Source organism: Globicephala melas, chromosome 2 (genome assembly GCF_963455315.2).
Source record: "Globicephala melas chromosome 2, mGloMel1.2, whole genome shotgun sequence".
Classification (NCBI taxonomy): Eukaryota; Metazoa; Chordata; class Mammalia; order Artiodactyla; family Delphinidae; genus Globicephala; species Globicephala melas.
Genome location: NC_083315.2, coordinates 76725779 through 76752885, shown reverse-complemented (window position 1 = coordinate 76752885; position 27107 = coordinate 76725779). Strand labels below are relative to the sequence as shown.

General features: G+C 32.6%; 1 protein-coding gene across 11 annotated transcripts in view; it reads right to left on the bottom strand.

Annotated features, from left to right (window-relative positions):
• Positions 1-27107, bottom strand: part of ZNF280D (zinc finger protein 280D) — a 291340-nt gene that overhangs the window by 78499 nt on the left and 185734 nt on the right. For 6 of the 11 annotated variants that reach the window (XR_009562987.2, XR_009562988.2, XM_060294217.1 and 3 more), the window contains 7 exons: positions 23868-24081; positions 20468-20614; positions 18026-18091; positions 17786-17925; positions 9860-9977; positions 4665-4835; positions 4411-4520 (listed from right to left, as the gene is read on the bottom strand). Coding sequence is in view for 9 of the 11 variants with exons in the window: in XM_060294217.1 (XP_060150200.1) it covers positions 4411-4520; positions 4665-4835; positions 9860-9977; positions 17786-17925; positions 18026-18091; positions 20468-20603 (741 nt within the window). In the remaining 2 variants the exon portion in view is untranslated. The remainder of the gene's footprint in view (positions 1-4410; positions 4521-4664; positions 4836-9859; positions 9978-17785; positions 17926-18025; positions 18092-20467; positions 20615-23867; positions 24082-27107) is intronic. The other 5 variants (XM_060294220.2, XM_060294222.2, XM_060294223.2 and 2 more) reach the window with 1 other exon arrangement.

Genomic DNA, 27107 nt, shown 5'->3' with positions numbered 1-27107 from the left:
ACTTATGCTTCCCAAAAGGAGCTTTGTACAAAACAACTAACCCAAGAAAATCTAACTTGTTCAATATGATAGGAACTTACATCTAAACAAAAATACTTTAAGATAAACTGAGGAAGTGTAAAATTCTCACAAAAACACCTTAGAGCAGATGCAGATGAAAATAGGGGCCAAAATTTTTGCCATAAATTTAAAAAAACTTAATGAAGCAACTGTGTCTATTCGGAAAACCAAAAAGCAAGAAGAGATGGCAAGACATAAAGAGTGGCAAAATCAAGAGTAAAAGTAGAGAAAAAAAATAAAACCAGATAGCTAAACACAAATTAGAAAAGTACACAGGTGAACAGATGTTGGAAAATAAAATAAATTAGAAAAGCTTAGTAAATTAAAAGAAAGAGGGAAGGGGAGGGGAGAGGAGAGGAGAGAAGAAGGAAGAGAGAAAGAATTAAAAGGATTAGGAAGAAAATCACAAATATGCCAAAGGACATTGAACAAATGAACAAATGAGTACTGGACAACACCCAGCCCCCCAAATAACAAAACAATTGTATGGAATTTAAAGATACAAATCAAGAAAACTGCACTAAAATAAAGGAAGACACAAATTTACAAGCTGAAAGAACATGCTGTATGTCAGAGAAGATTGATCCAAAATTCTCAACACGAAGTCACTGTAGAATTATCAGTCTTTCAAAATAAAGAATCCTCTGGACAGCCAGGCAAAAAGAGCAAATCATTTATAAAGGGCAAAATAATTCAAACTTATCCCAAATTCTTAACAACAACATTAGATATTGTAAAACAAAAGCAACATTAGATATTGTAAACATTAGATATTGTAAAACAAAAGCAACACCAGATATAAAGTGGGATCCAACTTTATATCTGGCCAAACTGTCTTTCATGAATGGACTATAGTCAAACTGTTTTGAACATGAAAGAACTCAAAGAATACTGTTCTCAGGCCCTTCCTCAGGAAATTACTATGGGATGAACTTTAGTCAAACAAGAGATAACCAAAGGAACCATAACAAAAAGACTGGTGATGAGCACTGAATATATTTACTGTGGAAAAGGATTAAAACAAATATGGACATAAGGTTAAGAAAACTGAATGAAAATGTCATATGCCCTGACAATGGAAAAATGATACAACCAACAAATAAAAACTAAAAGGAGGTAAAAGGACAATAAGTATGAGGTAAAGAGAGTTCTTAGATTGCTTTACATATGGTAGCAGTATATCAAGGAATATAATTTAGAGCTACCAAATAAAGAAGTGCAGGTATGAGCATTTTCAATAGTACAAAGAAATAGTACACTCAAAGATAATATTGACTAAAATCAGTAGGAGAGGAGAAGGTAAGGATGGGGTTAAGAATAGGAAATTTAATGCTACTTTAATCAATTTTAATAGCAGAGAATAGCCAAAGGAATAGAAGACTACTGGAATTATATTAACATTAAAATTAGAAGGATAAAAAGGAAAACAAAAATACAACTTCCCTAAAAACCCAAATTACATACATGTAAAGCAACAACATAGTAAAAGAAAGAAAGAGAGAGAGAGAGAGAGAGAGGAAGAAAAGAGTAAGCAAAAAATTGTGACAGAACCAAGATCAAATAAACCTATCACATCTATGAAAATAAGTAAATTTAACTCAACTACTGAAACAAAAAAGATTTTCATTATAGGATCACAACTTTCTGCTTAAAGCAAGAGGCATACTTAAAACAAAGCCACTCAAAAGGGTTGAAAATAAAAGGATAAACAAAGAATACACTAGGCAAATAGAAACCAGAAGAAAACAAGGGGTGAGCCTAAAAGTCATTAAACTTTAAAACAAAAAAGGACATTTTATAAAAATGCTAAAAACAGGACATGCTAAAAAAGGACATTTTATAAAAATGCTAAAAACTTTAAAACAAAAAAGGACATTTTATAAAAATGCTAAAAACAGGACATGCTAAAAAAGGACATTTTATAAAAATGCTAAAAACTTTAAAACAAAAAAGGACATTTTATAAAAATGTGAAGGATGCATTCACAATACAGTTATGAAAGAGATTCATCTGTATCACAAATAATAGCAACAATCTTAAAACAGAATTGCAATAAAGCAAAAAAATATATTGGTGGTGAAAGATGTGGATTGAGATGTGGTATTTCTCAATCCATGACAGAGCAAGTAAACAAAAAAATAAGTTATAGAAATCTAAATAATGTAATTAATAAGCTAGATCTGGTTGATAAATATCAAATTCCCTAAAAAGAAATAATGTACCTATCTTCAAGTTAAATAGCCCATACACTTGTCAAAAGGGGAATAATAATAAGTATTTGGGAGAACTTGAGCTTTTTACCATTAAGTTTGAATACCAGTTATGCCAATTAACTGGCTATAAAACAATGAGAAAAATGTCTATCTCAAAGAATTTTCTAAGGATTAAATGAAATATGTATTTAAAGCTTAGCAGTCTCACATGGTCTCAGGTAAGTATATTGTTGTTATTACTGTAGCATATTTGAATTATGTTTTAGGTATTCTTCATTGAAAGAAAACATTATTTCTGTGGTACAGTCATCTACTTATCTATAATAAAAGCAAAAAAATCGTTTACAAATAATATAAAAATCTTATTTTTTTCAAAATAGAAATTATTATTGTAAATTATAATTTATGTATAAAATGCATAATCTAGAACATAAAGTCTCCATAATTTTATACTTCCCTGTCTGAGATCTGGTGACTATTCTCTAAGATGTCTTTATGATATAAAGGAATATAATAAGTTATTCATAATACATTCAACTTAGTTCAATAATATGTCTTAGAGCTATCTTCCCATATCATCATTCTAGAGATTCCATCCTTTTTAAAAATGCTGAATAGTGTTTTATTATATGAATATTATATGAAGTTGTGATTGTTTCTAATATGAGTAATCACAAACAATGCTATAATATGTTTTGGAAGTAAAGCTACCTTTTGGAAAATGATTGCCAGTCTCACCAGGTACAGTATATATAATGTGCTACAGCTTGTACACAAAATAGAAAAGAAGAGCACTTGTGTTCACCTGTTTATGCAGAAAGAAGACCAGGCAGGATAGAAAACAAACTAATAAAAATTATTTTCTTTGAGAGTCATACTGGGAACCAGGTAAATAAGCGACAGGGATAAGAGTTTTTACTTGTATGCCTTTGTAAACTTTTCAATTTTGAATCATATGACTATTACCTATTCAAATAACTAAAGATAACTAAAGAATTTAACCCTTTCTTTTTTCCCTATGTCCAAAATGCAAAACATGAAAAAACATCAGGTTATCTCATCAAAATATTACATAAATAGGAAAACTGAAAGCACTTGTACAGGTTAATTCTCATATAAGAACAAACCACAAAGTGCAATTATCAGGGAGTACATACTGCGAGCTAGAAGTAGTCACAGACCAAGTAGTTTTGTATTTAAATAAAGAGACTATATTTAAAATAAAAAAGTTCCTTTATTTTTTTCTCCTTTTTTTGTAAAATACTGAATTTCAAAAAAGATTTGTCAATCCCTGAAACAGTGAGCAATCCCTGAAACTTTTCCTTAGATATTTCTTTACCATTGCATCCTTCTCCTTCCTTCTTTTCTCCATATGATCTACACTGCCTTTTTTCTTGTCTCTTTCCCCCTTCCTTGCATTTATACCGGGCACAGAAGAGGAATACAGGCTATTTTTCCATAGACACAGCAGGGTACTGTAATATCTACCAAAATATTTTAAGTGAAGTGTTACCTAAACCTCTTATTTCATTTGTACTTTGAAAATTTCTTAAAATCTAATTTCAGGATCTTCTTATACCAATAAAAAGCTCGAATTAATTTATAACAATTACACAAACTATATTCTGGACTAAGTTAAAACAATTATTTCATATAAAATCCTCCATCATTTGGAGTTTATGCCTGAGTGCTGAAATTAAAGTAAAACTAAGATTTTCATTGTGTAACATGATATGCACATGTTAGTATGAACAAAAAAGATAACTAAAGGAACTGTTAACTTATATGAAATATTAAACACATAATAAAATGCCTATTTTTAAGAAGTTTCAAGTATGCATAAGCTAGTAAATAAGATATTCTGAACAATGCATTATTTTCATTTAAAATTAGAATACAATAAGCAGACATTATAATGTATATGAACAATTTTTTAAATTTGATGATTCAGAAGAAATTTTAAAATCTTATATAAAGACAATCGTTATGAATATAAACTTTTACCTAACATATGTAAATACCAATATGAGAATATTTCTTAACTAAATATCTGAACAAATCATTATTTACTGCAAATCAATCAATATTTTTAGGGATTTGCAAACCTTTTTAAAATTAAATTTTGAAAAAGTTTTACCTTCATGTGATTTTTCAAAGGATCCAAAAGATTGAAATGAATATTGCACTTTGGACAAGCTCTCGGAAAAGGTGTTCCATTTTTAGATTGATTTGATGAGATATTTGTACCTAAAATAAATTCAAAATATATATGATTCAAAATTCATCACTTTTTAACCTTCAATAACCATTATTGATAGTCTGTATTACAATTTCTATAATTCATATATAAATACTATAATTTCTTTTTTATATGCTACATTTCATATTTACCTTTTGATGGCATAGCCTGGGGAGATGTCACTGAAAGAGATTTAACTGAAGAAAATACAGTTGAGGAATTTGTTCCAGAAACACCTTCACTGGGTTTAGACTTTTTTGGATTAACACTGTTTACTTCAGAAGTAGAAGGACGTTTTGATAAAAATGAACTTTCATTCATACCTATAATGATTTAAATAGTGAGAAAATATTTTTAAAGACTTTAGAACATTGTTTACAACTAAGTAAAAATACTTTGGAGTGAAATTAAATGTAATATAATTGAATTATCACATCATACAAATAACAATAAATAATGACAAAAATTGATGTGATCAAAAGTTAGGGGATATAAAGAAACTGTATAAGTATCTATTATATACTATATATATTCAAATTATTCATAAAATACCTTTCTATGTAAGGCAATACTAAATATAACTTCAAATAAAGAAATATATAAACAGCTATTATGAAAGAAGGCAGAGCAAGCAAAAACAAAAAAAAAGTTAAAGCACAAAGAATATGCCAGGGTTCCCACAAATGAATTAACTTTAGATGCTTAAGTGCGTGAGTTTGTTTAAAAAAAAAAAAAACCCAAAATTTACAGAGACACTTTAGAAGCTTTTTATTTAATGACTTAAAATGTCTAATGAAAAGTTAGCTTTGTCCACCTAACTAAGAGGTGGTCTACTGATGGCTTTAGGTTATATTACCCATTTATTCCTACATACAAAGTGGAAACTACTAATCTTGAATGATAAAACCTCATTCATTCATGTGAAAGGGTTCATAATAGAAAGAGTTAGTATTATACTATGGTTTTCAAATTATCTTCCCCAGAGCTTAATGGGCTCCTCTTAGGGAATACCCTGGGTGTGTTTGACAGAGAAACTCTGCTTTTATATTTTACTTATTAGACTTTTGCATAAAATTTTGTTTTTACAGGAATTTCATTCCTAAATGAAGTCTTACTTTGAAAACTATAACCTTTTTGCTAAAGGATTTTAGCCTTATTCAGAGCATTAGCAAGGGAAATGGGGATATTTAGGCTATAACTAGGCTGGGTAACAAGGATTTTAAAACTGCACATCATATTCTAATGCTCCCAACTGTACACTAAAAGTAGAAGCAGTAAATACACTAGAAATATTCCAGGCTTTTAAACCAGACAGGATAAGTTCAAATCCAGGCTCTGTCACTGATAGCTATGTATTCTTGGCTTATTTAATTAACTTCCCTGAGCCTCAGTTTGTTCTTTTATAAAGTAAGAGTTATAATACCTTATTTTACACAGTGCTTTTTTTTTTAACATCTTTATTGGAGTATAATTGCTTTACAATGGTGTGTTAGTTTCTGTTTTACAACAAAATGAATCAGTTATATATATACATATGTTCCCATATCTCCTCCCTCTTTCGTCTCCCTCCCTCCCACCCCTCCAGGTGGTCACAAAGCACCAAGCTGATCTCCCTGTGCTATGCGGCTGCTTCCCACTAGCTATCTACCTTACGTTTGGTAGTGTATATATGTCCATGCCTCTCTCTCGCTTTGTCACAGCTTACCCTTCCCCCTCCCCATATCCTCAAGTCCATTCTCTAGTAGGTCTGTGTCTTTAACACAGGGCTTTTAAGATCAAATAAGATACTGTATTTAAAACACCGAATACAATATTTGGTACAAAGAAGGCAATCAATAATAAATGAAAGCTATTATCATTACTAAAAAAATTTCATAACTGACTTTTAAAAGCAACCAACACAACGTCTAGTACATAGAAAGCATTCAATAATAAAAAACAGCTATTATCTTTACTGATATTTTGTATCTTAACTTACTTCAGAGGGGAAAAAATTATTGTAATAGATTCACCTGTCTGCTTTTTAATAAGGAGAAATATGCCCAGAAAATAAGAGTATTACAATAGTTGGCTCCTCTGTTTCATCCTTTGAGATAACATAAAAATAATTTTTTTTTTCCTATCTTCAAAGCATGTGATTACTGACGGCTATGGCTATACTATGGGAACGCAGGAAACATTCTGTGTAATCACAGTAGCATTCTTGTGAGATGCTGAGGTTACCTGAAAAGCTAATGAGTGCTGGTATTTTGGATTAATATTCTGATTATATAACAGCCTAGATAGTACATCGGACTTTTATTATAAGTATTTTTTAACATAAGAAATAAAATTACTCTGAATTTAAGAGTTTTAAATTCTGACCCTTTAACATCTCTATTGCCTTTGGCTTGTATTGTTTCCCACACTCAACACCTCTGTCTCGGCCAGTAAAAATCCTATTCTCATTCAAGATCAAACTCAAACCCAGTTCTTTCCAAATATCCATGATCACTTGACCTTGATCAGTTAATGCTATTGAACATATTGCACCTGTTACCATTCATAACAAATATTTGTTGTAGAGTCCTTTAAAGCTTATAATGCATTTCACGTTTTATTTATCTTATTTGGGCTTCAGAAAGCCCTAACTGAAATAGAGCAAGAATTAAAATTATATCTACAAATGGCTGATTGAAGGTCTGGAGAATGAATGCATTAAATAAGAAAAATAAAATCTCCATTTTAATAGTATGAGAAAACTGAAGCGTAAAGACATGCTAAAGGCTACAAAAATCTTAAGAATAGCAGTTCAAATCTACAGCCTAAAGTCTCTCTGCAGAAAAAAACTTAGAAGGAGAGCAGGAGTCATTGTTCTTAGCCCCAAGAAGTTTCAAGAACTCAGACTTTTTCTATAAATAAAGTTCATGTGTTTTGTAAAACCAGACTTAAGACAATTATTTTTTCTCCTTGTTTCTTTTGGTTCTTACCTATTTTACTAACTAGTTTTTTACAAATTTGTAGGTGATACCCAAAGAAGTGAATATCAACTAAATATTATCTAAATGGAAAAACATTTTAGGCACTGATATTACTATTTAAAAAATCAGGAAGCATTTGGTAATTTTTCCACACTAATTTATTAGTGAAAAATCTAAAAATTCCCCCAAATCTCAATTTAGTCAAATATCTGAAATATATCAAAATTGCTAGTATACAAAGCATAACTGCCTATACAAGGAATTTTCAATTAGATAAAATTCTTTCATAACACACTAATTTATTTTTGGTTAATGAAGAACTTTGTTAATAGTATATAATAAAAGTAACTTCTTCAATAGGGAAATTTCATTACTCCTTCAATAGGCATTTACTGAGTAATGACTACAGACAAATTTAGTGCAGCCACTTTATAAGAGCACTCTGTAATCATATTTTATACCTAAATCGTTTATTGAATAGAAACACACTAACCTAATTGAGAATTTAACTATAACCATACACTTTTCCATACTAGTGGTCATAGAACATAATAAATATTCCTTTTAACAGAGTATTTAGGATATCAGAGGACTTCTCTAACTTATAGATATTATTTTAAGATTTTTCTCAAAAACAGAAATATAGATCAATGGAACAGGATAGAAAGCCCAGAACTAAACCCACGCACCTATTGTCAATTAATCTATGACAAAGGAGGCAAGAATATACAATGGAGAAAAGACAGACTCTTCAATAAGCGGTGCTGGGAAAACCAGACAGCTACATGTAAAAGAATGAAATTAGAACATTCTCTAACATCACACAGAAAAATAAACTCAAAATGGATCAAAGACCTAAATGTAAGGCCAGACACTATAAAACTCTTAGAGGAAAACAGGAAGAACACTCTTTGACATAAATTGCAGCAATATTTTTTTTGATCCACCTCCTAGAGTAATGAAAATAAAAACCGAAACAATGGGACCTAATTAAATTTGAAACGTTCTGCACAGCAAAGGAAACCATAAACAAAATGAAAAGACAACCCACAGAATGGGAGAAAATATTTGCAAACTAAGAAACGAACAAGGGATTAATTGCCAAAATATACAAACAACTCACGCAGCCCTATGTCAAAAAAACCAAACAACCCAATCAAAAAATGGGCAGAAGATCTAAATAGACATTTCTCCAAAGAAGACATACAGATGGCTAAAAAGCACATGAAAAGATCCTCAACATCACTAATAATCAGAGAAATGCAAATCAAAACTACAATGCGGTATCACCCACACCGGTCAGAATGGCCATCATCAAAAAGTTTACAAACAATGAACACTGGAGAGGGTGTGGAGAAAAGGGAAGACTCCTACACTGTTGATGGGACTGTAAATTGGTATAACCATTATGGAGAACAGTATGGAGGTTCCTTAAAAAAATAAAAAAAGAGTTACCATATGATCCAGCAATCCCACTCCTAGGCATATATCCGGAGAAAACCATACTTCGAAAAGATACATGCACCCCAATGTTCACTGCAGCTCTATTTACAATAGCCAAGACATGAAAGCAACCTAAATGTCCATCAACAGAGGAATGCATAAAGAAGATGTGGTACATATATACGATGGAATATTACTCAGCCATAAAAAGAACGAAATAATGCCATTTGCAGCAACATGGATGGACCTAGAGATTATCATACTAAGTGAAGTAAGTCAGACAAAAACAAATATCATATGATATCATTCATATGTGGAATCTAATTTTAAAAAATGATACAAATGAACTTATTTACAAAACAGAAACAGACTTACAGATATCAAAAACAAACTTATGGTTACCAAAAGGGAAACGTGGTGGGGAGGGATAAATCAGGATCTTGGGATGAACATACACACACTATTATATATCAGATAGATAACCAAAAAGGACCTACTGTATAGCACAGGGAACTCTACTCAGTATTCTATGATAACCTATATGAGAAAAGAATCTAAAAAAGAATGAATATATGTATATGTATAACATCACTTTGTTGTACACCTGAAACTAACACAACATTGTAAATCAACTCTGCTCCAATAAAATTAAAATAAAAAAATAAAAATAAAGATTTCTTCAGGCCATGTTTAATGCCAAGTGCGAACAAGGTCAAAGTTGGTTAGCCTACTTAATTAACAGGAAGAAATAAAATATTCTATTAGTAAATAAGATTTCATTTAAAACTACCTAAAAAGGCATTCGAGAACTACTAGCGCCATTACACCTTACAATATGTGAAAAACTTAACTTGAAGGCATGGACTTCAAAACAGAAAGTCAATTCCATATGCATATTCATCAAGTTTCTTTTTCTAATTTTTTGAAAAAGTGCTGAAACCAACCTGCTATAGAAAGTGTTGGTCCTCCTTGGTAAAGTGGTAATCCTGTATCCTGGGTCAAGTCAAACAGTAACTCTGAAGAATTATTAGAAACAACTCGTGATGACTTCGTTATATAACCCTGTTAAAATATTTCAAAGGAAGAACATTACATATATTCAACATAATTATAATTATTTTGTTTCATAAGCTTTTATAAAGGTAAATTTAACTGTATGCCAATATTATAAGGATAACGTGTGATGACTCCATTACTAATAAGTTATAAAACACAAAAGCAATTATTACTATTATGCCAAAATTATCATCTACTAAAACTGAAAGCAAGCTATTACTTAGAGCTGGCTTGTTCCTGACTAGTCAATTAAAATAGGGGGAAAATTCTAGCCTGATTTTTTTTCAAGGTAAAAGAAACATACAAACCCATTTTAAATCAGTAAGACTGATACACTTCAGAGAGTCACTAAAAATGCAGGATTCCTATCAAAGAGCAAATAATAGAACTTACCAAAATCTTTGGGTAAAAGCAAGGAAAAAAATATGTAAATATTCTGACATACGTACAATTTTAGAAGCTTCTATACCTCTATAAACCCCACAGATAAAAATATCAGGGCAAACATACTGGGAATTAATCTGCAGTATGGTGCATCAGGGTTAAGGATGAACACATCACATGATATGAGTTTTGGGATCGTCTTTACTGGCAAAATTTATAAGCCAAGTCTAAGAAAGAAAACTAATGGGTCCCCCCTCTTCCCAGCACCCTACGGAAAGCCATGCTGGGCCAGGCAATCTCCCACCTCTTAGGGCAAATACAAAACTGCCAGGTCAGCAGGATGAACAAACAAGAAAGCTAGGCACACAGGGTTTAGAATGGAAGCTGTTTATAGGACTGATCTGGGACACCTGCTCCATTCCTGAAGTGCTTGGAGCTCAAGGAAAGTTTCAGACCTTCCATCAGGAGAAAGTGTGGTCCCAGTTAACAGGAAGATATCAAGAGTGAAAAGTATGAAATGAATCATAATATAGTCAAATATAAGACAGTATAAATTTATATGTTAGCACACACATATATTAATATAAATAATCATAAAATGTGGTCAATATAATTTAGGGATATATATGTATTCCAAAACTATTATATATTAAATATACTGATACACATACACAAAAATAGAACCCAATTCTATTTACAAAAGACCATCATTGTACAGAGTGAGCTCTCATTAGAGTGATTTTGGACCATTCTATGAGTCATAATATATAACAAGCAAAAGCTCTAAGATTTAACAAGACTTGAAGATCAAAAGGGAAAAAGTCACTTTAAGAGAAAAATGGGCAAAGGGCATAAACTGAGGCACTTCAAAAGCAAAAAACAAATGACCAATACATACAAAAAACTTTTTTCCCAACTTACTAGTCAAAGAAATGCAAGTAAAGACAATGGCAATTACATAACACAAAATAATTGCCACTTCTCTTGAAAGTATCAAGGTCATAATAGACAAAGAGTAAGTAACTGTAGAAAAATATGAGGAGACTAAGAAGAAACAACAAACTGTTAAGGTGTGATCCTAAATAGGATGCTGGGAACAAAAAATGACATTAATGGAAAAACTGGTAAAATTCAAATAAGGTCTGCAATTTAGTTTTGATAAGTAAAATGTCAGCATTAGGGATATTGTATTATATTTCCTGTAAGTCTAAAATTAGTTTGAAATAAAATTAAAATTTATCAATTAAAAAATAATGATAACATATACTACTGGCAAAATAGAAGCTATATTTAGGTATAACTTTTCCACATGAAAATTGTGGCAGCAGCTATCACAGGCTTTATATTAGTTCACATCCTTTCATCCAACGATTCCACTTTAAAAATTTATAGTAAGGAAGTGAAACTGTTTATTGGAGAATTATTTTTAACAGCAAAAAATTAAAATCTTTATGTCCAACAATGGAAAAATGGTTAAATAAATTAAAAGATTACCATGCAACCACTAATATGTTTTTGAGAAATATCCAGTGACACATTCCTAGTAGAATGTTCAGTGAAAAAAGAGAAATACGCATCTGTGTATATAGTTTGGTTCTGACTGATATAATCTACACTGTTTGAAGGGGGGAAAAAATCAAAATACAGTATGTACACTTCTCTCTTTCTAAACTTTCCCAACAAAATACATATTATTTCAAAATACAAACAGGAAGGTTTTGCTTATTTTGTGCTTATAAATTAAGGGACAAATAAGTTTTAAGAATTTTGGTTTACTACTAACTTTTCTATTGACATCAGTTTGTCCATGGGAAGTTATAGAAACAAAATATGGGTGAAGGGAGTCAAAGTGAATAAGCTTCCAGTTATAAAATAAATAAATTATGGGGATGTGAAGTTCAGCATGGTGACTAAAGTTAATAATGCTGTACTGCATATGTGAAAGTTACTAAGAGAGATCTTAAAATTTCTCATCACAAGAAAAAAATTCTGTAACGACGTATGGTGACGGACTTTAACTAGACTTACTGTGGTGATCATTTCACAATATATACAAATATTGAATCATTATGCTGTACATCTGAAACAAATATGCTGTATGTCAACTACACCTCAATAAAAATTTTTTTCTTAATTTAAAAAGACATAAGCCTTCCTCACCACACCCTGCACGCATTGCAGATCTGTGACTAAATAAATGATTGTTGCTGTTTTAAAAAAAAAAGAAGTTGTTATGGAAATGGGTATCGAAGTAACCCAAGCCACTCAAAGAATTTGAAGCCTAACAGACAGATATTTGCATTTGAGCCTTAACGTGCAACATTTAAAAAAAAAAAAATCTGTGATGCCATCTAACTTAATTGTAACCAAGCACAATCTTGCTTCAAGATATTTTCTTCAAATATTTACACTTAAAAAAATGGATAATATTCACCTACATTTTCTAAAACAGTTCTTTAACAGAAGTACAAAGTTAATACTGTTAAACACTTTCCTAGGAAATAACTCTGGCTAATGTAAGCACCACAGTTTCAGGGAGCAGGCACACATTATTCAACAATACCTGGTAGACTTCCTGAGCGGTGCAGTGGATGAGAATCCACCTGCCAATGCAGGGGACATAGGTTCGATCCCTGGTCTGGGAATACCCCACATGTTGGCGAAGCAACTAAGCCCATGAGCCACAACTACTGAGCCTGCGTGCTGCAATCACTGAAGCCTGTGTGCCTAGAGCCCGTGGCTCCACAACCAGAGAAGCCACCACAAGGAGAAGCCTGCGCACCGCAACAAAGAGTAGCCCCCACTCGCCACAACTACAGAACGCCTGTGCGCAGCAGGGAAGACCCAATGCAGCCAAAAATAAATTTTAAAAACAACAAAAAAAACAGTAACTGGTTAAAATAATTATCCAACATGGAATTTTTAAAGTCTCCTAAAACTGTTCAGAAAGATATCAAACACAACAGTAAGGGCAGAATGGGTGCTAGACTGGGATCCAGAAAATCCGCACATTTATTTAGCTACAAAACCTTGGGCAAGTCATTTCTGAACTTGAAGTTATTCACCCTTCACACCTAAAACACAAGCCACAGTCATATTTTAAATATACTTGCACTTCACGGTTCACTGCATGTATTAAATCAAGTAGTTGTCACAAAGACCTTATACCCCATTTTATAAGTAGGTAAACTAAGGTTAGGTGTGGTTATGCAAGGTTCCCAATACAGCCCCACTTATTATTGATGGAGCTGTAATTAGAAGTTGGGTCTAATTACAAAGCCTATGCCCTTAAGCTGTATCACACTGACTTTTTAAATGATAACAATATATCCCCACTACCTGAAACAGATTTGAAAGAGACACTGAAGTATAGAGATGTTACACATGAAAAAGTAAATATACACATACATACAAAACATGACATAAAATGAAAAACTATAATTAAAAGCAGTGGCTTCCAAAATTCACAGTAAATAATTTCCTTACATAGCGTCCTCAATTCATTCCAGAATATATGTCATTCTTATCTGTGCACATTAGAATCACCTCGAGAGCTTTTTAAAATGTATTACTTCCAAGACCCATCCACCCAGACCAACTGACAAAATTTCGCCTTTTAAAAACTCCCCAAGATCTGGAACTATCAATTGAGGTGTTTTGATTTAAAAACTATGCCCACAGAAGTAAAACATTTTGAGTTAGAAAAAGCTCTAGTTTCTAACTTTTATAACACCAAAGATATCACCCCTCATTTTATTTTTTTTCTCCCTGGGTCCAATGTTGGAAAGATTTTTATCTATCAAACTGAATTAAATAATAAAGTTTCTTTTTCCGGTTTTCTATCCTTCCAAATGCCAAACAGCTTACAATACGCATGAGAAACCTACCAAGTTAATTTGATTCCACTAATAACAAAGAATCTTTACATTTTGGGTAGCTTACCATCTTAGGATCCAAGATTGAGAATCAGCAGTCTGGGTAAAATTATCTCTCATTTTAGAAATGAAGAAAATGAGGCTCAGAGAGGTTTTGCCAATGCTTTAGTTAAGAACAAGGCAGAATCAGCATTCAAGTCTCTTGCTTCAATCTTAAGTTATTTAAACTACTAGTCCAGGGCTCATATCAATATTATTATTTCAAAATGCTAAAACTACAGAAAAGATTTGGGGGGGGCATGGTATTTGCCCAAAGATACTCTTATTTTTTATATGTGACCTCTTCAAAATATAAGTGGGGGCAGAGTTTATTTCGCCATAGATTTTTCTTTTCATGTAAATAAAATTAAATTTAATAAGTCTTCTATGAAAGATACACCTCAAATATCAATTTTTAGTGGTAACAAATATGTAGATTACCTTATAGTAATATGATATAAAGTGAAGGAAAAATGGATTAGTCATACCAAAAATATCTGGATTCAATTCTGGTTTTGAAATTGAATATTTGCAAGAAAATTTATAGGTGCTTTGGTAGTTGTTTCACTTATTGTAAAAAGAACAAACATTTTAGGGGAAATTTACTATTTCTGTAAGGCCAATGCCAAATAGCTTATGAAGCACGAAAAAATCCACTGAGTTAATTCAATTCCAGTAGCAAAGAATCTTCACATTTTGGGTAACTTTTTGTTTTAGTACTCTAACTCCTTGGTTTCAGAACCCCTCTACACATTGAAAAATCACTGAGGACCCAAAAGAATTTTTATTTAGGTAGGTTATATCTACTGATATTTACCATATTAGAGATTAAAACAGAGAAATTTTAAAAATATTTATTAATTTCATTTTAAACAATAATAAATCCATTACAGATTAACATAAATAACATTTTGTAAAAAATGGCTTATCTAGCAAACACAAAAAATCAGTGAAAATAGTGGCACTGTTTTACATTTCTGCAAATCTCTTTAATGTCTAGATTAATCAAAAACTGCTATACTCTCATACCTGCTTTGGCTTTCATTCTGTTAAAATATGTTGTTTCGGTTGAAGAATATACAATACCAAAACTCAACAGTTGGTGTTTTCTTTCTTTCTTTTTTTTTTTTTTGTGGTACACGGGCCTCTCACTGTTGTGGCCTCTCCCGTTGTGGACGCGCAGGCTCAGCGGCCATGGCTCACGGTCCCAGCCGCTCCGCGGCATGTGGGATCTTCCCGGACCGGGGCACGAACCCATGTCCCCTGCATCAGCAGGCGAACTCTCAACCACTGCGCCATCAGGGAAGCCAGACAGTTGGTATTCTCTTAAAGGTTTGTTGCAATGTGAAATCTCACTCCTTATCACTGAGTTTTTTGAACTTTGTTACATTAAAATCTATTAGCCTTATCTTGCACTTTGAATGAATTTTATCCATGCATGATTTTATTACATCATACATTAGTTATTTAGAAAATATTGATTTCTTTGAATTACGCACATCTTCCAAACGTTGAAAAATTACACAATATCAAAAAATCATATTTATTAATACCGCCACCCACCAGAAAAGATTTTACGTACTGGGAAGCTGTCAAGATCATGATGGCAGGTTCAAGTTGTTCAAAATTCTAACTTTGCTTAATAGCTCAAATTTCATCGGTGGCAAGAAATACCACCAGTTGTTTTCCTTGAAGTGGCAGGTGCACTTTGTTCAATTTTGAGGAACTGTCTACCAAACAGCAAAGACTGAAAAACTCATGTGTGGCAGACTTTAAAGTAGCTTCCATGATCCCCACGCCCTGGTATTCATGTCCTGTGTGATTCCCTCTCTTGGAGTGTGTGCAAGACACGTGACTTGTTTCTGACAGAATATAGCAAAAGTGACAGAATGTACATGATTTTTTGTATGTGATTACATTACATAAGGCTGTAATGCCATCCTGCTAAGGATTCTCTCTTCCTTGTGTACTTTGAGGAAGTAAGAAGCCATGTTGGAAAGACCCACCTGGCAAGGAGCCAGCCAAAAGCCACTAAAATTCTGAGACTCTCAATCTGACAACCCTTAAGGAACCGAATGGTACCAATAAGCATGAGAACTTGGAAGCAGATACTTCCTGAGTTGAGCTTCAGATGAGACTGCAAGCTCAGAGCCCACACCTTGAATGAAGCCTTGAGGGACTATGAAGATATGACCTGACTCCTGACCCACAAAATCTGTGAGATAATAAAAGTAGGTGTTTTTAAACCATTAAGTTAATAGTAGTATAAACCATGGTTTGTCAGTCATCCTTTCAAGTTAAAAATGGTCTTCTGGGTAGTTTAGCTCACAATTTAATCACACTAGTGCTTTTCCTCAAGATAATCATCACACCTCAGACACAGTAATACTTCATGCACACCACCCATTTCATCACACAAAATATTTTAAAAGACACATGTATTCAAGGGTAGAGAGTTAATAAAATTAATAACGTTTTAATTCTTCATCAAGGGAACGGAGTATGACTGGAATAATTTTTATTGTGAGTGCAGGGTGGTGACTAATACAAAAACTACTATTCATACTAAGGAACCAGCAGTTTACCCACCACTGCTTTTGCATCATCAGTGCAAATGTCAACACAGTGAAAAAAGCAAATAGTGTCTTTGTGTTATTGTGACAATACTGTTGATCCAAAACCTATAAAAGAGTCTTACAGGAACCCCAGGGGACTGAAGACTACACTTTGAAAACTTTCACACTAAGGCAATGCTTCCATTTTTTTTAGAAGTATACATTTACGTACAATACACATGCATGTATATACAAATACAAATAAACTACGGATTAGTCTGGATTGAAATCCCAGATCTATCATTTGCCAGCTGTGTGACCCTGAGTGAATTATTTAAATTATTAAATTTAATATTTAATTATTTAAATTCACTGTGAGCCTCAGTTTCCTCAACTATAAAACAGAGAAAAATAATAGTGCCTACTTCATAGGAACATTTAAGAATTAAATGAGATTAATTCATGTACAGCATTTAGCACAAAGCCTTGCACATATTAACAACTCAATAAATATTAACTATTAGTTTTTGTTAAGAGTTATTTAAACTAAACTATGACGGTATGTTTTCAGAATAAAAAGCTCCAGTAGCCTCTTAGCAATTTTCCCAATTAAGAACTAAGAACATTTGGCCCAATTTACAATCTGAAATAGTTTGCCATTATGCAATATTCATTACTAATTATACTTTTATTCATGTTTTGATAGCACAGTTTTCAATACTGTACCTATTTAATTTAAGCATATTACCTAATTTAAAAACAGGCTGAGTAGTTTGTTACTGCAATTATTATTTGGGTACCAGTTGAGCTATCATAGAGAAGGTGACATTTTCTGATGCTGATTATGATTCCATTAGATGATTACCCATGGTAGTACAGAATTTTAACTAGGCATTGTTGATACTGATAAATAATATCCAATGTATCCCTCAGCTGGCTGTGTAGTTTCAGAAACACTTACAGGTTTAGACAAAGGCTGAACAATAACAGAACTATCTGAAGATCTAGATTCAGGATGAAAATTTACTGGCGAGGCAGGCACTGGATTTGATGTTGGGTTCGTGTAGTGTTGACTTGTAGGCTTGAATGCAGCAGTAATACCTGTATTTTAAAATTATACAACACATTGAATATATTTCTATATAATCAATGATGTCAAAATACTTCACTTTAAAACAAAAATAGTACAATAATACTGTACCTCGGCTGAGCGCACCATTCTTTATTCCCCTTGAATATGAGCTGGGGTTTACTCTATTCAAAATATCTATAAAAGATTACATTTATTTTAAAATTCATTGTTTGAATGATATATATATTAAGATAATAGAAATCATACACTGAAAACAAACAGATTCTTAGAAGGAGAATACAAGTTAACGCTGACTTATGAATATAGTTAATTTTAAACGTATATATCTTTATCTACTAAAGAAATAAGATTATGCATCTTAATTATCTTATAAAATAAGAACAATCTTTCTAACTGTAACTCAAAATCCAAAAGCCAGAAGTTAAAGATTGATAAATATGACTACATAAAAGTCAAACCTTCTGCATGGCAAAGAAATAGTCATATAACTGGCAAAAAATTTCTAAAAATATATTCATATACAACTATAATTGAAGTATATATCTTTCTTTGAGTGATGAAAGGGCTATACATACACTCAAGTTCCTATTACTCAAAATCAAACCCTGTCTAACATCCATATCCAATTCACACCCTTATAAGCCCTGAAGTATCATTATAAGGGATCTCACTGGATTATCTGCACCGTTACTGAGTCCTAAAGGGAAACTATCAGAGAATACAGACTGCAGTGAACACACAGTTTACCAGAATATCTTACAACTTAAGGGGCTTCAAATTTATCACTATACCAGAAGTCAGAGCATAATATGACTTTCAGGATCAGTTTAAAGTTCCTAATTGCAGTTTAAAGTTCCTAATTACAGGTTTTTCAGTAATCAAACTAAAATTTAGAAGAGTAAGGATTGCCTGAAATTGTTGGTTAGAAAAAGGTAAAAGCACAAGCACCAGACCTCATATAAATTTCCTTTTTTCCCCTCGTAGTAGAAAGGAACCAGCTCCCATAAAATAATTCTATAAAGTAAAGGGCCATATAAAAGTAGGACTGTTTTCTGAAAATGGCAATGTAGTGCTCTATACCTAAGTACTAGAGATGTCTTAAAGGAGAAAAATCTGCTCAAGCAACTTGACCCCATTTTCATTCAGAAATTCAAGATTAAGTATTTACTCAAACCATCAAAGAACTACTGCTAAAGTCCTTTTGGTGTTTGTATTCTACAAAAGTTCGTACCTTCCTTTCTGGCAACTGTATATAAACATTTAGCTCATACTCCATATGTTAAAATATTTTATGGCTTATACATAAACAGCAATAAAATCATTTAAATTGTGCATCTTAAGAGTACACAAAAGAAATTCTTCCTGGTCAATCCCCTTCTGACAGAATTATTTTAAAACTAATATATGTTATTCCAGTTGAATACTGTTAACAGCCATCTACAATCAATATAAATTCAACTTAAATCTTAACTGTCATCTTTTCAATAAGAGAACTTGAGTAACAATTTTGCAATATGGTAATATTCCAGTATAAAATAATCACAGTGGCAAGAAACAGTAATTAAGAGAATATATAATTATGTTCCACTATCATCAACAAGCATGCCATCACGCCTAGTTCAATTTATAATCGAAGTGGCACTCCACTTAGAACCTCTAGGAGTTATTATCAATCTGCCACAAAAAAATGCTACTGAGAATTCAATTGGTTAAGCTATTCTTCCTCTAATAAAACTGACTAAAAATGCCATTCCAAGTTTAGAGGCAACAGAAGGAAGAGCCAGGCCTTCAGAAAATTTAAAAGTAGTCTCTTAATTACACTTCTACGCACTAACTTGGTAAGAAAACACTAGTATGCTGGTTACATTCTTTCGTAAATTCTCCTGACTTAAACAAGCAAATAAACATGTAAATGCAGTGGGAAGGGATCTATTTTCTCTTTCTCTCCTGAAATTTGTACATTATTTCTCTGTACTTCCATACATTTTTGAGTGGACGTTTTAACAAGTGTCGTTTGTCTTTAACATTGTAACAATGTCAAATCGAGTTACTCTAACTGAAATCATTCACTGCCTATATATTCTGTAGCTATGTATAGATGACACTGCAATGAGGCAGTTGCTTAGATGTAAGAACCCCTACCTGAGACTAACCCAAACTTATTTAGTGTATTCTGACATTTTAAGCAAAATATTCTAAACTCTTCTGTTTCTCAGTTTAAAAGAGGAAAAAAGAAAATGAACAAAAATATAAATAGGTTTACCCGGCTCCACTAAAAATTATGATTTCTAATATGAAAAGACCTCCAGTGTCACCAGCTAATCTTAGTCCGTTTCTTTTTCTCACATCTGATATTTTAACCTCTTACCTCCTTCCTTAAGTCCCCAATCAAAACCCTGACTCTGAAATTCTTACTGACCTCCCACCCAATCTGTCATCCCTAACTCCCTACAGAGGAACAAGAACTTAATACCTATAAAACAGTTCACAAGTTTTTCTATTAGAAACAGTATCTTACAAAACTGGGCTTCACTAAAAGTAAATGCTCACTTGAAATTGCTGGTTTTGAACTTGATATCTCTCCAACAAAGATCGGCTCATCATCATCATCATCATCAACCTCTTTTACTTTCTTCTGCCATGGTTCCAACTCTTCTTCTTCACATTCCATAAAGAGTTCTGCCATTTTTGATTTATCTAATTTTCAAAAGGAGAGAAGCAAACCTTATTTTCAAAAAGAAAAATAAATACATTTTTTGTAATACATAGTATGATATTTAAGATCTACTTTAATAATCCTAATAGCAATTTCTGAATTCATATTTATAGTTAGTACATGGTAGCAACAATGAGAAACCCAGAGCTCACTCTCTAAGATATAAACTAGTAAGATTTAGATAAAGAGATGATAGATAGGTAGACAGATAGATAGACAGATGGATGATAGTTGACAGTAGTTCTTTACAGTGGACAGAAAATTTGGAAACAAAGTCAGTTTCAGTCATATGCCTAGAATATGATCATATCTTCAAAAAAAGATTGCACCTAACCATTATCCAAAAAAATAAAATGTACTAACAAAAGGCAGATAAACTAAGAATAAGAGGCAACAGGTGGGAGATATAACAGAAAAACTGAATCAAATTCAGGAATGCCAGGTACACAGCAAAGCAGGGATGAGGTGCTAGGCTAAAATAAAAGAACAAAGTGAGGCTTATTCCAATCCGGGAAAATTAGACATTTCCCACCTGAAGAAACAGACCAAAGAACATACAGTAAATATCACCACCCTAGAAGTCCTGACCAAGCACAGACCTCCTAGGAAACATTTCAGTGCCTCAGTAATAGACAACCAATTAGCACCAGAAATTTTCGGAAAACCTCTTGTCTTTCAGACCAAAATCAATAAAACAGATAAAGAGTCCTAAGGAAAAGAGATAATGCAAAAAGCAAGACAAATACTAGAAAAAATATAATTAGCATTTTTAGAGATATGAGACAAAAAAGGATGTTATAAAAAGTAATGTTCAGAAACAAAAATAGAACTAAAAATACGATAGCCAAATTTTTAAATTCAGTTAAAAAAAACAAAATGTCCTCAAAGGTGGAACTACGAGAGAAAAAAAAAATTTATATATACATACATACGTACACACACACAAGTATATATGTAAACAAAACAGAGAACACAAGGTTGTTAGAAAATCAATTTCAAAAGTACAACACTCACCTAATAAAATTTATAGAACGAGAATAGAGAAAAAGCAGGGGGTAGGTTATCAAAGAAATAATGTAAGAAAATTTCCTAGATCAGAAGACAAAAATCTCTTGGTTGAAAGATCCCACTAATACTCAGTACAACAATCAAGAAAAAAGTTATATCAAGACATATAATTACCAAATTTCAGAACAAAAAAGATAAAGAGAATATCCTCAGATCTGTAGGGGTTGGGGGGCAGAAACAGATCATATAGAAAAGATCAAGAATAATAAGAACAGAAACTAAAAGACAGTAAGGTAATACTTATAAAATTCTTACCAGAATTATTTTTCAATTTAGAATTCAAACTTTTCATCAAGTGTGAGAGTAAGGACCAGCAACATCACACAAGATTTACTTCCCAGGCACCCTTTCTCAGGAAGCTACTATACAATCCACCAAAACATGAGACTCAGTCAAGAAAGAGGAAGACACAGGATGAAGAAAACATGGCATTCACCACAATACAAAGTCCCAGAACAACAGAAGTTCAGTAGGCCTAGAGAACAACCAGTCCAGACTAATTCAGGAGAACAGTACCTTCAGGAGCAATGTCTCTAGGAGGCCAAAGAAAAGATGATTAAAGTATAAACTTTTAGACTACCTGACAAGTTTTACAGTATAAAAACCTGAATTGAGAGGCTCTTGAGAGTGTGAGAAGATTTAGCTATAGACTTCAATACAAGTTAGCAAATTAAAAAACATGAAAAGTATTAATTGCTGGGTACACCAGAAGAAAGAAAAAAAATAAAAAGAAATGTATCCTCTCATATGCTATTCTATATATAATGGCATATTAATAGCATATTACCATGCTTGTCAGTGAACAGTATTTATATGGTCACCATAATGAAAATATCAAATACAGATTTGATTTTTTATGTTGGGAGATACTTAGAGGGAAGGAAGGCGTAGCTGTAAGAAAGCATAAATCCTCATGATAAACATCATTAGAAAATGGTTAAAACTGACTATGCAACAGACAGCACACATATATATATATGTGCATAAGCACTCTTCAAGAAACTGAGGTTAAACCCCTTAAAGCCTTTTTAGGTTGTTTGATTTTTTAAAACTATGTATATATATTACTTTAAGCTGAGGTGGAGGAGAAAAAGGAAGAGTAAGAGGAGGGGAGGAAGGAAAAAAGAGAAACAGTACTGAAGGTCTAAACTAAAGTAACAGCAATGGAGATGGATACAAGTGATGCTTAACTAGATATATAAAGAAGGCATATATAGCTATATACCATATATATATATATATATATATATATATGAATGGGACAGTGTGTGGGCGCTAATCCACTATGACCAGTTTCCTTAAAGGAAGAGCAGATCAGGGGACTTCCCTGGTGGTCCAGTGTGTAAGACTCTGCGCTCCCAACGCAGGGGGTCCAGGTTTGATCCCTGGTCAGGGAACTAGATCCCACATGTATGCCACAACTAAGAAGTCCATATGCTGCAACTAAGATCCCATGTGCCTCAACTAAGACCTGGCGCAGCCAAAATTAATTAATTATTTTTTAAAAAGAAAGAAGAATAGCAGATCAGGACACAGATACACGTATTAAGGAAAGACACCCTGAAGACATAGGAAGCAGATGACCACCTATAAGCCAAGGAGAGAGGCCTGGAACAGATCCTTCCCTCACGACCCTCAAAAGGAACTAACCCTACCAACACCTTGATCTTAGACATCTAGGCTCCAGAATTGTGAGCAAATAAACTTCTGTCATTTAAGCCATCTAGTCTATGATACTTTGTCATGGCAGCCCTACCAAACTCATGCAGAAGACAAAGATCTTCCTTACTCTTTTTAGCACGGTACTGCCATTGTCAATATATACAGGATATATTGTTGAGAAAAAAATTACTGAAGATACGTAACAGCTTTACAATTTTTTTAGAAATAATTAATTTTTGTCTATGCATAAAAGAAACATACATGACTATGTATACCAAACTAATAATAGTAGCAATCACCAAGCACAGAGAGAAATCATTTCATTTCTACTTTACTCATATTTTAATTCACATTATTTGTTTTTATGTGAGCATTTGCTACCTTAACAATTTTAAGTGTTGTTGTTTTTAAGGAAATGTGCCTACCTCTCATCCTTTCTCCTGACGCAAAGTTATTGGTACAAAAGCCACATACACTAGTATCAGTAGTGGCAGCAACACTTACTTTTTGGCTGAAAAGCGTTGTCGCCAATCAAGTTGAAGAGCTGACTTTCTGTAAATTGTCATTTAAGTACTGACACAAGACATCAGTCAATTTTATGAGTCACTTTAAGTAAAGCCAAATATTGAAATGTGAAACTTGGGGTTTAGAAATTCTTGGATCTAATTTTGATCATCATGTGACTCCACACAAGGCAGCAAGTTATCTCTTTTCCTTCCTATAAAATGAAGATACCTAGTATTAAAGTGGATTTCATTAAATTAAATATACACATACTTAATCATTTTTCCTATAAAAAGCTCAATTTTTAAATTTGATAAGTTTAACATAAACATTTAACTCACTCTACATAACTGGTTCTTTCTTGAATGAACCCAAATTTAATAACTGAAATGGTGATTCTATTAAGCTCTTACTATTTGAAGAAGTCTGAAATTATTAAATTACAAATACTTTTTTAAAAGCATCCTTGTGTAAAAATGAATAATCGCCTCATAATGTACTATTTTAATAAATCTGAATTTTTCAGATGCTAAGTGACATTAATCTTTAACTGTTACCTATTCTTCACATTCCATAATACAACATAATCTTAAATAAGTTTTAGTTTATATTTCTCTGGGTTTTTTAATCAATGAAACTTAAAAGGAAAAAATTAATTGGATATAGTACTTCATCATAGATTAATTCATTCAAAAAATAACTATTCAAACTAATCATACTCATTGCTTTCTGTATGTAAGGTAATGTACAAAGTTCTAGGGAAAAAACAAAGATAAATAAGTCACAGTATTTGCCTTCAAAAATTTATAATAAATATGTTTATAATTCAAAACAAATGCTTTTAGAATAAACATATAAAAATTTGAATTGGGGCTTCCCTGGTGGCGCAGGGGTTAAGAATCCTCCTGCCAACGCAGGGGACATGGGTTCGAGCCCTGGTCTGGGAAGATCCCACATACCGCGGAGCAACTAAGCTCGTGCACCACAACTAGTGAAGCCCGCGTGCCTAGAGTCCGTGCTCCGCAACAAGAGAAGCCACCACGAGAAGCCCACGCACAACAAAGAGTAGCCCCCATTTGGTGCCACTAGAGAAAGCCCGCACGCAGCAACAAAGACCCAACTTGGCCATAAATAAATAAAATCTATTTTTAAAAAATTGAATTGCCTTATTTAAAACAAGAATTTGCTTTCTGGATTGCCACACATACAATAGCAAAAATTTTTTTAAATATACAAAAATTTTTAAAACTTCTTTACTTATAAAGGAAAAAAGTAAAAAATTAGATGGCAGACACCTAAAATATTAAGATACACAGCTAATACAATCTTCACATTCCTCTTTATTCTCAGGCTGACAAAAGCTAGTTTTCCTGCTTTTTAATTTCCAAGTTATTTGGATTGAATTAGTCCACAGGAAAGAAAAATTATTATTTTAATCTCAGAAGTTATTGCTACAAATGTTTAAATTACTATTACAAGAGACTCTAGTGAATATTGTGTTCAACTAAATTCACCAAGTTATGAGGTCTCTTTAACTCAATTATTTGAATAGTTGTAGCTTGCCCCTAAACTAACATCAGCAGTACCTAAGCAGATACATGACAATTCTTGCTCAACATTAAGGACCTCCTAGTACCAAGAATACAGAATATTCTCTAAGAGCCTTAATTACACAGCTTATGAGACTCACATATAACATTTTTGTTAAGTGATCATATAAATATCATTTAGCAAAACTTTAAAATTAGTACTCAATTTACAATATTCAATTAATAAATGACCTGTCCATATGAACAAGATATCCGCTGCCTATGACTATAAAGATGACTTTAAGATAACCTACTTCAGAAGTCTGAGGATCATAGTAGCTACTTAGGAACCTCAACTGACACACTAGCAAACACACTAAAAAGCTGGCAATTAGAACTGTAATTCAGCCAAAAGCTGCACTGTGTAACACAGTAGCCACTAGCCACAGGTGACTATTTAAGTTTAATTAAAACTAAATAAAATTTAAAACTCAGTTCCTCAGTTTCCCTAACCACATTGCAAATGTTCAAAGTCACATGTGGCTGGTGGCTACTGCATTTGACAGTGCAGCTACAGAACATTTCTACTGGACAATGCTGGTCTAAAGAGTCATTGCCTTATTTCATTCTGGTTAATAAACAAACACTTTAATGGATTCCTTTGGCATGTCAGCCACTGGAACACGCCAAAACTATCACGGTCAAAATCTCTCAAGTCACCACTTCAGAATTTTAGTGGTAAGGCATGGAATTCAGCTGCCAGTGCAGTGAAATATCCAACAAAGGTATGCAGTGGGGATCTCAAAGCTCCAAAAGGTTTCAACAGCTTCTGCAGCTCAGAGGTGGCTCCAAAACAGCCAGAAGAAGAGAATACACTACACTTCAGCTACTGACTCAGGTAGAAATTATATGACCACGTTTAATATGATTGTTTCTAAATGAATTCCAAGTAAATGACTTACAAGACTTTTTTATATTATAGCTCATTGACTTTTGGAGACTGCTCACATAAAAAATTATAATTTCTACTTTATTATTTTTTGTTTCAGATTTTATATATCTAAAATTAAACTATATCTTAAGGATTTTTTCCTACAAAAAATTTAAGTCAAAGGAAATGTGGGGTCTAAATTTTAAACGGTTTGAAAATTTTACTTTTAGCCATTGATAGATACCACCTGATGCAATGTCACTGTGTTAAATAATAAAAGTAATGCATTTAGTCCTATACACTCTCTGGTAAGGGGGAAATTAAGCCATTCCACAATCCACAGCTGTGGAGTCTACACATAAAAAGAGTACTAGGCTAGAAGCCAGAAGAAGCAGGTCATAGCCCCAGCACTGGCACAACTTTCAGTCAAGTTACCTTACAATTCTGGGTCTCAGCTCTTAGTTCAGTTGTATTATCTCTAAGGTTTAATTCAGCTTTTTATACTTTAATGTATACTTTAAACATTTATTAACCATAAGCAGTAAAATTTGGTGAAGAATAATACGTTCAAACTCTGACTCAACTACTTATTAACTGTATGACCTTGGCCAAGTTAGTTAATCTCTGTGCTTTGCCTACACACACACACACACACACACACACACGTATATATGCATATATATGCATATATATATATAAAACTTAATTCACAGAGTTATAATGGAGATTAAATGATAATATACATAAAGCACATAGCTCAATGCCTGGCACACAGAAATC